Source organism: Carya illinoinensis, chromosome 9 (genome assembly GCF_018687715.1).
Source record: "Carya illinoinensis cultivar Pawnee chromosome 9, C.illinoinensisPawnee_v1, whole genome shotgun sequence".
Taxonomy (NCBI): Eukaryota; Viridiplantae; Streptophyta; class Magnoliopsida; order Fagales; family Juglandaceae; genus Carya; species Carya illinoinensis.
This window is the reverse complement of record NC_056760.1, coordinates 37,265,861-37,279,519: the sequence shown is the minus strand read 5'-3', so window position 1 is coordinate 37,279,519 and position 13,659 is coordinate 37,265,861. Positions and strand designations below refer to the sequence as shown.

Here is a 13,659-nt window from a genome sequence, read left to right as displayed (position 1 = left end):
CATAAGTTACTTCCAAGTTATCCCAAATTTCCTTTGCCGTAGCGCAATTCATTATTCTATTAAACTCATTTCCATTAAGAGCATTATATAATAAATTCATAGCAGTTAAATTTAAAGTATAAAGTCTATCGTCTTCACGATCAAACTCTTCTTCTTCCTTTTTGACCTTTACTCCACCAACCACTTTTGTTGGAATATAAGGTCCATTTACAATACATTTCCATATTTCTCTACCTTGAGCTTGAAGAAATATTCTCATTCTAACTTTCCAGAATGAGTAATTATCTCCACAAAAGAGTGGAGGCCGACTACTAGATTGACCTTCACCAAATGAAGCTGCAATGTTAGCCATAAGATCTTAACTCAAAAGATAGTTAATCTTATAATAGAGCTCTTAGCTCTGATACCAATTGTTGCCCAGATGACTAACACAAGAGGGGGGGTGAATTGAGTTGTATTAAAAAAAATTAACAATTATAAATCAAATATATAATATAAAATATAAACAAAATATGAAATAACAATAAATATAAGGAGTAAGGGTAAGAGAGAAGCAAACTCAGTACGTTAACGAGGTTCGGCCCCACTGCCTACGTCCTCGCCTCAAGCTACCCCTTGAGGATTCCCAAATTCACTATTCAACCTCCTTCAGGTGGAGATAGAAACCTATTACACCTTTGAACAACACCGCTACAAAGGATCCGTGTAGAACACCCTCTACACTTGCAATCACCTTACACGTGGTGATTCAACTATTCCCTGTGTAGAATACTTTCTACACACACAAGGGTTATACACACCCTTTTTCTGATACAAAAGCTGATAGTGGGTAGGTTATCAGAAAACACTCCTCAACGAGTGAAATAAAAACAATACAGCGCAAGCTATATCTCTCAAAATGAACAAGGATTAAGGCTCAATGTTTAGAGAAGAGAGAATGAAAGCTTTGAATGAATGTTGTATGCTCTTGGTGTTGTGAATGTGAAGCTCTCAAATGATCTATTTATAGGCATATGAGACTTCATATTCAAATTTAAAAAGATTCACATGTCAAAGACAACATCATTCACTTTTTCAAAAAATTCAAATAAAAGGTTCTTCTTTTTCAATTGTCAAAGACAACATCATTCACTTTTTCAAAGAATTCAAATAAAAGGTTCTTCTTTCTCAATTGTCAAAGACAACATCATTCACTTTTTCAAAAAAATCAAACCTAATCTTTTACTTTTGGCATATGACAAAATGAGCACACTTTCATTTTCAAAAAATTCAAACCTAATCTTTTACTTTTGGCATATGACAAAATGAGCACACTTTCATTTTCAAAAAATTCAAACCTAATCTTTTACTTTTTGTATAAGTCTAAAAAAGCATCAATCACTTTTGAAAATATTCAAATAAAACATGCACATGTGAAAGATGACAATCAATCATCTTTAATATTTTCAAAGTTCAACCCTTTAATCAAGGCATGCACATGCAAAAGATGACAATCAATCATCTTTCAAAATTTTCAAATTTAATTTTCAAAAATATTCATGCACATGTGGAAAATGTATTTTAATGCTTTATGATAAAATATTAATTTTGAGCATTAATCCTAATTTCGAATTTTGAAGAGATTTATAACATTACTCTATAATTTTAATGTGAACTTGTTCCCTTCTTGCTCATGCTTGTTTCCTTGATGTGCTTGACTCCATTGTGTAGACAACTTGAGCTTGAGACTTCTTTATTCTTTGAATTCATTTGTTATCATCAAAATCCATGTGTAGATTTATAATCACATGAAACTTGAAATCTTGAGTTCAACATAGCTCAATGGTAAATTCAACATCTGAATCCATAAGCATGTATGATCAAAATCTATCATGCTAGGTTGAGTTTCTCCATCAAATTCTTTTAAAACAAACAGGTGATTGTCAAACAACCATGGACAACCATTCATCACTCTCAATTTATCTCTGTGGGAAACAAAAGTGATAACATAACAATTTCTATTAATTTCTTGAAATTCCAGAGGCTTACCTACCTTCCACACTCTTTCCATCATAATTCTGGTTGTATCCTTCCCGATCCCTTTTTCCAAAACAATTTTCCCTATCAGATTGCGATCTCCTTTCCCTCGCATCATACCAGTCCATTTCTTCTGTATCTCTATCAGACAGTCTTCTTCATCATTCAGTTTCAGTTGCCTCCAAACCTCCTCCATTTCCTCCATTGCTTGTTACTCAACCGAAACAATACTCTGCTCACCAATGCAAGCAAGAGACCAAACGCTTGTTCCTCATAGGAGAAAGAAGACTACACACTTCTCTTCAATCGCTCTCCAGGGCGGGAAAAAGGGTTGTGAGAGACTCTTCTCGTGAATACTTCTACTTCTAATACTTGGACACGTCCTTTATAGTTTATGTAAGTTGATATTTTTATAAACTTATGTTATTTTTATAAGGTGTTTTATAAAAATAAAATTTTTTTAAATAATAAAATATTATAAAAAATGTTGTATGTAAATCATGCATTTCCTTGAGGCCAAAGTTGGAGTAAACAAGTGGTTCTACCTTGCAACAAATTGATAGTTTCCAAAAAATAATATAAAATTCTTTTTGTCCTAATTGATAGTACGTAACACAGAGTGCCTCGTAAGTTCAGAACCTAATAAGAGGTCCTTAAAAAACATTAAGAAAAAAAAAAAAAAAAAGACAAATTAAATGTATTCTTTAAAAAAAAAAAAATTCTTAAAATTGAAATATACACATACTAGTAAAAGAAATACAGTTCTTCATTCTAAATCTCATCTAAATTATTTAACCAAACGAGACCTTAAATTTTATCATTTCTATATTATACTTATTAAGTGGCTGTCCATTTAAGCAGTAGATAACAACTTAAAATGCATATTCTTTAACTTCGATAAACAGGGTTCGATCTAGAATCAGGGTGCTTATGATCTTACCCAATATTTATTTGATATATACGAGATGGATAGGACTCGTTGGAAAATCAAGTTGCATATCTAGGTTGCTCCAAATTTTAATTTGAAGTGGTCCAAACTATATATATTTATATATATATATATACACATATATATACATACATATATCCTACTGATCAATTGATATAACCTTCTCTTTTAAATTTTTGGCCCCATACCTTAAAGTTTCCCCTGTTGTTGTCATTTTACCAATACTGAATCCAATGATCTTTCCATTTATTTCCAGCCATGTGCAAGCTCTGTATGAGTCACCATCAACTGAATTTTGGTGCTCTGCTTTTCCCGGCTGCTAAATATATCAGAAAAAAGGACCAAAAAAGAGAAACTTTTCACTGTGAGACGTAGAACAGATTCAGAGTGAAAAAGAAAAGGAAAATTAGATTGGTTTGCCATTTCATTGGTAGATTGTTGGGAGATAAGAGCCGTAGCCTTTGCTTTTGTGGTCGCTATAAAATTATAAGAGTTTTGGTGTAAAGGCCTACCTACCATTTTTGCAAAAGGTAAAAAAATGGGACACGGCCCTTAAGAAAGCAAATGAATTTGATGGAAGAAAAATGGTTAATTTATAAAAGTAAAATTAGAAATTGGCGTTGCCTGTTTGGTTGTTAGAGTACATTGAGATCAATACAATTCAATCTAATTTTAAGCTAAATTTAATATCCAAACATAATTCTCAAATTATTAAACTCATCTCAATTCAAAATATTCTTACATGTGAGACCCACAACTTTTTTCAACTCAATATCTTTTTATACGTGATATTTACAATTTTTTTTAATTTCTCATAAATAAATATAAACTCATCTTAATATCCAAACATATCTAAACTCATTTTAAGTGGGCTCTACAAAAATTATTTCATCATTTTAACTTATTACTTTTCATAAAAAAATTTAACTAATCTCAATTCAACTCAACATTCAAATGCAGCCTTAACATGATTCTTAAACTATTCACCATTGGAGAAACAACAAATGCTATTATCTAGAGATCAGATAACTAGCAAAACAGCCAAGAGTACTGCACTCCTTGAGCCAATAATCAAGACTTAGGGGCTCGTTTATACGTTTAGAATATCTTAGAATTTTGTAAATAAAAATGAAATAGTTTAAATTATAATGTTTTATTAAGTTTTAAAAAAAGAGAGAAAAAGTTAAATAAAAATAATAAATTTAAAAAGTTATTTGGATATGATTTTTTTAATATGATTTTTGTTTTAGAATTTTAAAACATCATATTATTTTTTATATTTTGTTTAGAAGTTTGAAAAAATTATATTGAATTTTATATTTGGATAATGATTAGATAAAAATGTCAAAATCTTAAAATTGAAAAATATTTTATACTTAATTGATGTTTGGAAAGAAAGTTATGAAAACTTATGAGAATATATGAAAATATATAATTTTCCCAACAAACCCTTACTAGGGGCTATTTGGATTTAAAAACTATCTTATCTCATTATTACAATTTTTTCGAATTTTTATACAAAAATATAATAAACAATTCAACTTTTTCAAATCTCAAAACAATAATAATATTAAAAAATAATATTTTATTCAACTTTTAACTTTTTCTTAAATCATCCCATTTAATCTCATCTAAGTGTCTAAACAGCTTCAGCTACTAAAGGCCCTAGAAAACTACTGAGCTACTAAGCTGAACAAAAACTACCAGTTTGTTGGGAAGCACAAAGGCACGGCAGTATTGCAGCAAAACCATAGGGGATCGGATAGGAAAAAGGATTATGGCTATGCATACTTTGGAATTTTTATTTATTTATTTATGGTCAACGGGTATAAGAGAACAAAGTATCCAGTAACTCCAGAGTGTATAAGCCATCATCATCTACAATGAATTTCAAGGATAAATTTCTTTAGGTATAAAGGCCCTAGAACTCGCATACTTTTGATTTGATTATAAATTAGAATACCTGAAAAGACTCACTCTTTTCATACAAACAGAGAGTTATAAATGTGTAAAACCCCTCATGTGCAGCATAACGAGTGGAGGACAGAATTAACCCAGTGGGCTCTCTCCGGCACCACTTTCTCTTCTTCACTACTCTAATAAATGGCAGAGATTCTTGTTCTTGTGCCTATGCTTAAGACTGGGATTTTTACACTAAATTAATTCTCACACAACCCAAAGCGGAATTTTTAGATTTTCTCATTCAGGTAAAGCTTTCTTTATTTCTTGATTTCCACATTAGTTGACCATTTGCAGCAGCAGCAGAAGCGGAAGTAGATGAAATTGCAGCTGGCCAAAACTGTGCATTCTTCACCTTTGATACACTTTCCAGGACGCCTAACGGGGTCACATCCCCCATAATTGTCACCTTTTTCGCTGCAAAGTCTATGTTGAAGGACGTCACTCCTGCCCACATTATAAAAGGAAGTAATGAGTTTTTGACTGCTGTAAAATAGGATTTTACAACATCAGAAACTTGTGGCATGGCCTCCAAATTTTGCCTGAGAAAAAAAAAAAAAAAAAACCAGCAAAAAGAAAAGCTGACCGAAAAAGGAGCAATAAATTTAGAAAGGATAGTTGTGCCTTGATTGACCAATTTTGAGTACAAGACTAGTCTAATGCAGAAAACAGGTTCAAAGTAAAAACCAGACACCAATATTAGGGGATATTTAAATATGTGATCAATTTAAAAAAATTAAATTTGTGATTTTATATAATACGTTAAATTTCTATTATAATAAAAATAATTTTATAAGCTGACGTACCATATCAAACAGGTCATTTTGACAGTTTGATGTTGTAAATTCAATTTAGCATTTCTATTTGACAAAAAGCTGCAGCATTATAATAGTTCTCAAACCGATGCCTTCAGTTAAAATTATCTAGGAACTAAAGGCTAGAAAATGACGTGCATACCTTCCATTCTAGATAGATGTTTCCTCAGTTTTCCTTCACAGCCTTTGCAGTGGAGTGACACCCTCAAGACCACAACCTGCGACTTTGAGAAATCTTTTTAAAATCACAACCACCAGTAATATTGTTGTTATTGAATATAGCATTCTGATCTGAATAAAGTTGCACGTAAAACTGTCTTTTGTACTTTCAACCCCACTGACCAATTATTTTCATGAATATTAGAATTTGATAATCATCTCAACGTCTGGAGAGCATCCCTTTAAGAACTGAAATAACGTATGTATATCTAATAATCCTACATTGTGGGTTGTGTTGATTCAACTCATAATACGTTAAAATAACAACCCCACAAGCAAAAGTTGCAAGATTTTGAAATTTTGTTTCTCTTTTGAGCGGATCATAAAGGGAGCAACTTTAGATTTAAGCAAAAGAACAAAAAAAATTGCAACTTGCTGTTGCATCCATCCAATTTAAGCTTATATCTGTAAAACAATCCCATAGCTAGAAAGATATATACACAAAAATTTCAAGAATATCAATGTGGATCATACGAAAACAACCTTGCTAATGATTCTCCCATTTCTTTGATTCCTGCATTCAAATGAAAAGAGAGCTAGCTTGTGAACGAACCTGATCGGACGAAGGAGATTTTGGGCGAGAAGACGAAGAGGCAGGTTTTGAAACAGAGGATTCATCTTGATCATTTACAGCTGGAGTCTTCTTCTTTTCTGCAACCGGAACCAACGAGAAGACCGGGTCGTAATCCGACAACCCATCGAAGTATGCAGTGTCGCTCAACAAATATCTCGACGAAGCAGGAGTACCGATTAAATCATCCTGTTTACCCCAGATCTTCCGTATAATATCAGCTGCCTGCAGATGAGGAGAGTTCTTGTTAATAAGGTGATCATTCGGCTTGGTTACAGTACTATTCTTCTTCTTTTGATCACTTGTCTTGGAAGAGATTTTCGTGCGTTGGTCTCTTGGCTTCGAAGAAGAGATTTTCTTGGTCTTTTGGTTTTGGAGCTGGTGGTAAGGTTTGGGATCGATGGGCGGCAGCTGAGAAGCGCATGGAGCGGAGAGAGCTCTGGCGCTTCTTCTTGAATCTCCAATGATGGGGTTATGGCGGTCGATGGTTTTGCCGCCGAGTTTAATGGTGGAAGAAGAGGAGCAGGAGGATGCTTGCTCCATGCTCAGACATATAGCTGTTGAGGCTTGAGATGCACAGAAGATATCTCTTCTTTTCATCTTTTGGATAACGATAACACACACACACACAGAGGAGTACTCGTGGTTTATGGAATCTGCATATGATTGAGAGAGAGAGAGAGAGAGAGAGAGAGAGAGAGAGAGACTACACAAAGGGGATCACTCTGTATTCATCCAAGAAAAAGTTGGTTCTTCTTCTTTTAACATTGAGAGAGAGAGAGAGTACCCTGCTGTGTTTCATTCAATGATGTCTGGGAATGAGAGAATTTCTAGTGTCTTTGATGCGGGATGGACTACGCACTTCGATATTAAATATTTATCTATTAATTATTTGTGGGCTGGTTTTAAATTTTATGATCCAATTTTAAATATTTATCTATTAATTATATTTTAGAATAATAAAAAAGAAATAAATTAATAAATATGTATTTTAAAATTTGAAAAAAATTACATTTGAAGAAAAAACTTGAGGTCCTTCAATAAAGACCAGGTTCTATCAATAATTAGAAAGTGAGATGAGATGTGAATTTTATAAATAATAATAAGATAATTTATAAATAGTAATGAAATAGTCTGACTTAATATTTTATTAGATTTTAGAAAATGTGAGAGAAAAAATTAAATAAAAAATATTATAAAATTAAATATTATTAGAATATAGTTTTTTAATATTATTTTTATTTAAAGATTTGAAAAAAGTTAAATTATTTTTTATTTTTTGTTTAAAAGTTTAGAAAAATTATAATTATTAGTTTGAAAGTATTTGTATTTAAATAATGTTTGGTAAGTAAGTGATATAAAATGAGAATTTTAGAATGAAATCTTTTTCTAAAAAGCCATTAAACTTTGCAAAGTATTACTGATGAGAGAACTTAAAAGGAAAATAATAAACTTATAATTTATCTATTACTAGTTTACTATTCTATTTAAAATGAAGAATAGTCAAGTAAAATTATAATTAATTTTTAATGAAATATCATAAATATATTAATTGATTTAAATTAAATTGTAAACTCGTCATAAAATAGTTGTAGATTTAACCAAAAAGTAGTGTCTTTTATAACATGCAACCGACATGTCCGGATTTTAATGAATGAATGAAATTGATGTGGTTTATAAGTACCTTTGTTTTCATCATGCACGTGCTTTTGGCACTAGTGCACATTTCCAGCTGTAATATCTATTTCATAAACAATTTTCCTTTTATCATTCTTTAATCCAATTGGAAGAATGGCTTTTAGGATCATTTTATAATATTTATTGTCATTTTTTCTGACAATATTAAATATTTAATGAATATTATAACACATTTCAAATATATATTCTTAAAAGAGTATTGTTACATTTATAAATAAATTACATAAAATAATCTTATAAACTTACATGATTTCATCTGAACTGTTAAATCTATTTTATAATAAAAATTATTTTATAATTTGACGAAACATATCAAGTTATATCAATTTATGAAATTATTTTTATATAATCTCTTTATCGCTAAAATATTTCCCTTCTTAAAAAGTCTTTAGTTTTGAGAAAGTATATCAAGCTATGTGTGCCTAAGCCTTGGTCAAGATTGTCACAAAAGACATGTACCAATAACTTCTCTTTTCAAGCATGCTTTTACTTTGCATTAATTTTGCAAGATGCTAAGAATTTACAGCAGAGGATCAGAGGAAGATTGTCAACATGTGCATAAAGAACTAAGACAAATACCTATTTTAATTTGATAATGCATGATAAACAGCTTATTTTTATACACACAAGCACAAATTAATGGTCATGTTTTGGTTTGGATGAGCTTGGACTTCCCGTGACAGACATCTCCATGTGATGTTTCGGCCTGGTTACAAAATTTCTAAAATAAATTAATCCAGTGTTTTGGATTTTAAAACACATAAGAATGCTACTAAATTTATGTCATTTAATGTTGCTCTGTTGGCCTGTTGGCTGTTGGGCATGCCCTACAGATTAGTACTTTTATTTATTGAAATTTTCAAAGGAAGCTGTCCAAAGTTAATGTTTGCTCAGATACGACGGATACAGAAATGGTCAGATGAGACACAGCAACGGCTAATTCAGCCAGCAACACCGCTCTGCTTATGCATTTTTTTTTTCAACCAAAATTTTCAAGTTCCTAAATATGTCATTGTAATTAAGCGATCAAGACGAAATGATCGTTATAGTCTCTCATAGTTGGACCAGATTAATAAAATGCAGTGCACCCCTTTCGACCATTGCTTTTAATTGTAGATTTATAGTCTGTTTATCAAATTATGTTAAAACCGCTTTAAAGTGGCATTCCCGTGGAAATGAGTTGAAGTCAATCTTTTGGATTAATAACCCGTTTTTTTATTTTTATTTTCGGTGTTGCTTTTATTTGTTTTGAAATGATTATTGGAGACTCTTACCCTACTGAATCTTGTATCCTGGTAACTGTTTAGTTTATCTATGCAATACTTAACTCTTGAGGGAGGGAAAAGAGAGAGAGAATCTATTTTTTAAGAGAAAATTATCCTTGTAATATTAACTAAAAAAAAAAGTTTCGCAAATTTAGAGAGTATAAATGTCGCGTAGGTCTTTGCTTTATTTTTATAAGTGAGACCCACCAGAGAAAATAAACCAATTCTTTATAAAAAAAATTAAAAAGTGAGATCGGTGGATCTCACTTTTTGAACTTACACGTCATAAATTTGTAGATAATGTTACTCATTTGTCAAAAGCTCATTTATCACATTAAACCAAAATAAATCAAATTTATGCATGAGAACAAAGGTCCTCAAGCAATTTTTCCTTATACACTCTTTAGTATAAAACCCACATGATGACTATCACAAAGTGGCATTACATGCTAGTGATTGTCCAAAAACATTGAATTTAGATCTATTAGATTTCAATTATAAACTAAAATAGGAGAAGGATAGATAAATAAAAGGAGTTCTGTAATATTTATTGGACATTTAAGTTGTTCAAAGAATTTATAAGTAAAAATATGGTAAGGCTAATTTCATATCTCTATCTCTTTCTCAATCAAAATCTTAGAGTAAACTATACAAATCCACTCAATAACAGACTTGGCTTTTGTAAAAAATTATGTGCTCCCTTGTAATGTTTTCCAATTAAATTCTCTTTAGCATGTAATAAAAGCCCCTCAGTTAAGATCCATTCCTGTGGTAGTTGGAGTGGGATTAAAATTAGGTGTCCAACAGTGTCTTTGCAAGTACTCATAGTTGGAAATTAAGAAGCATCAGCAAAAAGAAGAGAAAAGGACCCAAACTTTCTTATTTTTTGTTTCTTATGTACTTTTGTTTTGGGTCTTGGCCACCACTAGCATGCTAAATGGTAGTTTCCACGTGGAGGAGTACCGACTGTGACGAAAGGAGTAAGAAAAAGCCTCCCAAGAGGACAATCTATCATCCAACATAGTTTGGATTCTAATGGAACAAAGGCTGCCATTTTATTAATCATTTTGAATATGATATCTTCCTGTGCATGGATGAGACGCAAAGCCACTTTCTCTCTACCAATCGATTCAATTTTTATGGAATCAGACGCTTCTCTGGCTTTCTGGGCTTCTTGTCTTCCTTCCTTTGCATGCATCACCACTACTTTTTGGAGTGCACAAACAATCAGCAAGAGGGGATTTCTCACAAGTACACATCGAGTAATTAGGTAAGTTTTCGTGGTCCAAACTCTCGGGACGTTCAATTTATACGGTTCGCTCCAAGACTACGATACCATTCATTGAGGTTACTTTTTTTTTTCTTTTTTCTTTTTTCTTTTTTTTCCCCAAAACCCATTGACCCCGACCTCTCTCACAAGCGATATGTGGCATGTCAAAATGCATGTAAAGGGTGGAGCTTTTGCTATTGGAAGAGTAAGAGTGGTTACCAATGCAGGTGTACATGTTCTCAGACTCAGACCGCAAAGTTGCTCCCTTTTCTTTCATATTCTTCCTCTGCTTCCTTGCTTTCTTTCTTTGGCAAATGAGCAATTATTCATCTTCATCTCTTGATGATTTAACCTAGAAAGTTCGTAGACAAATAAGAGATAATAAATCATTTTGTAACCATTCAATGTCATGTGAGGACATGATAAAAATAAATAATCTCTTTTTTACTAATCATCATCCTCACACACCACACATTTGATAAAAGAAAAAAAATATATAGTGTGTGGTATGTAAGAATGATTAATAGAATTTTTCTAAAAATAAATAATCTCTCTAAATGGATATCAATTCTTTGGTAAGAAACACTGGGCCCGACAGATTCAGTAGCTGTTTTATATATCAATTTATACAACTGAAAATGTGGCATTCAGCATGTGGACACTAGACAGCTAGCATAGATGTGCAGCAGAAAAACTTGCCAAGACATATGGGCTTAGCCGCTTATACTTTTACCATCTCCCTTACCAAAGATCCGAACACCCTAGTCTCTCAGCTTTCAAGAGTAGTTTATTGGCTATCCAGAGGAAGGTCTCCAAAGTCACAATGTCAAAAGGCAGAGAAACTTATTTCTTGGATTTAGATCGACAAAAGTGTTGGAGAATTAGGTTGCGTTTTACATACGAGGAGCAAGAATGTTTCCCTCAAAGCAATTTATATGTATTATTGATGGCTAGAGAGAGAGTGGAGTGTTCCAAGTTCCAACAAAAGCCTCAGCACAATTATTGTAGAAAGACTAATTTAAAAAAAAGAAAAGAAAAAAAAAAAGTTAAAAATTGAGTCATGAAAGACAATTTAGTTAAAATTTCGGTTTCCTTGGGTATCAAGGAAAGGGTCGCCAAAAGGATGTTTCATTCAATGATACAGAATGGCATGGACTTGTTTGATTTGCTCTGAAGTTATCATCAAAGAAGTCTACTTTTTTTTTTTTTTTGCTATAGGTAAAAGACTAAGTTTCCGTTTAGAATTCGGACTCATCTCAGTTGAGTATGAGTTCAAACTAAATTTAACATTCAAATACTTAATTTTCAAATTACTAAACTCATCTCAACTCAAATCCTTTTTACACATAGGACCCACAACCTTTTTCTAACATTTCTTTACATGCGGGACTTGCAATCTTTTTCAACTTCTCATAAATATATCTAACTTTATTTTAACATCCAAACATATCTAAAATCATCTTAGGTGGATTCCACAAAACTCATTCCATCATCTCAACTTATTATTATTCATAAAGAATTCAACTTATTTCAGCTCAACTCAACATTCAAACATGACCTAGTTTGACTCCAGCCTTTGGAAAAAGTAATTAGATAGATAGATATGAATAGTCGGACCACTCAAAAGCTTTGCTAGTGTTCGAGAAGTGTGAAAGATTGTACCAGCACATGAGGATCATGTCGATTGTGGCGAGATATGGATGGCTGGATCTTAAAAATCTAAGACTAGGTAAGCTGAGGGAGTAGCGTGTGTGGCACTAGGAGGACCTCCATGCACGTTGAAATGATGCGCAGTTTCCATTGATTTAAACATCAGCTGCCATAAATTTGGTGGTACAGTGTGTGTTGCTCATAGATGTTCAGAAGGGGGTAGATCGATCATTTTCCACTACATGAGGGAAAAAAAACTTAAATGGAAAGCCTTGAGAGGGGAAAGGGAAAGAGAGGAGAGGGAGGCCCCTTTAATGAGATCTACACACAAAAAAAGAGGGAGCCGGGGGGGGGGGGGGGGGGGGGGGGGTTGTTATGGGTGTTTAAAGGGGACTGTTTGGCTAGTTTTATCACTCTAGGAGCGAGAATGTTTTAAGCAAAGATGAATTTTAGCACGACTTGACATATTTTTCTTTTTGATAAGTAGACAACTAAACATCCTTTTCAAACAACATAACCTCTTTTACAAAAGGAGGCATGCTTACACATGGGCCAAGTCTATGTATTAGGGGAATTTTGGACTAGACTCTACATTGTCCCAATGCATGGTAGATGAGTAGAAGAATGGAAAGTTAGAAGAGAAAAACTCCTATTGTTTTGTTGAAAGTATGCAACCAAAGGAGAAGTGCTGAGGTATCCCTATAGAGCCCACAATCTCTCACTCAGATCTCAATATACAAACATTATTTCTTTTCATTTCTTTTTCATGAGTAATCACACTGTTTAATTTATTTTATATTCAAATGCAAAGTGATAAATATTAGTTCAAGAAATGATCACCATTAGTTTTATGTAAAGCATATGCAAAAGACCATCCCACAAAGCCCCTGTATGTTTTTCACTGTCAAGCTTGAGCTTCGAAAGCCTTCGATCTGCCCCCAAAATTTTCAGCACTCTCAATACATAAGCAAGTAGCAGGCAGCAAGATTTCATCTGAAGTTGCTGGACCCGGACCCACCACGTCATCAAGTCCTTAATTTACTTGCTATAACAAGATGAGAACTACTATGTCTACACAAGCATTTTCCAAAAGGTAAGTTACACGCTAACTTGACAAAGTCTTGGCTTGGTAAAAAGTTAACTAAAAAATTCAACTCATGAGAAAACTAACTCAACATCAGCGTGTAAAACCATTTTTATAAGACTCCTGTGAAGACGAAGTAGTTCTCTAACAAGATATATAGATA

General features: G+C 32.6%; 1 protein-coding gene across 2 annotated transcripts; it reads right to left on the bottom strand.

The window, feature by feature from the left end:
• Positions 1-4,853: 4,853 nt before the first annotated feature.
• Positions 4,854-7,378, bottom strand: LOC122275000 (protein SODIUM POTASSIUM ROOT DEFECTIVE 1-like). 2 transcript variants are annotated; one of them, XM_043083893.1, is made up of 3 exons: positions 6,512-7,376; positions 5,882-5,957; positions 4,854-5,371 (listed from the first exon to the last, which is right to left on the bottom strand). In XM_043083893.1, exons 1-3 carry the CDS (start codon positions 7,127-7,129, stop codon positions 5,169-5,171), a joined length of 897 nt encoding a protein of 298 aa, XP_042939827.1. In that variant the 5' UTR covers positions 7,130-7,376; the 3' UTR covers positions 4,854-5,168. The 2 variants fall into 2 exon arrangements, with proteins under 2 accessions (XP_042939827.1, XP_042939828.1); XM_043083894.1 differs by having other exon boundaries at positions 5,341-5,466; positions 6,512-7,378.
• Positions 7,379-13,659: the final 6,281 nt, after the last annotated feature.

Coding starts and splice junctions, on each gene's coding strand:
- LOC122275000 (XM_043083893.1), bottom strand. CDS start 7,129: ATGAAAAGAAGAGATATCTTCTGTGCATCTCAAGCCTCAACAGCTATA. Junction 5,958..6,511: donor AATCTCCTTCGTCCGATCAG/GTTCGTTCACAA, acceptor TCAAAGTCGCAG/GTTGTGGTCTTGAGGGTGTC. Junction 5,372..5,881: donor ACATCTATCTAGAATGGAAG/GTATGCACGTCA, acceptor TAATGTGGGCAG/GAGTGACGTCCTTCAACATA.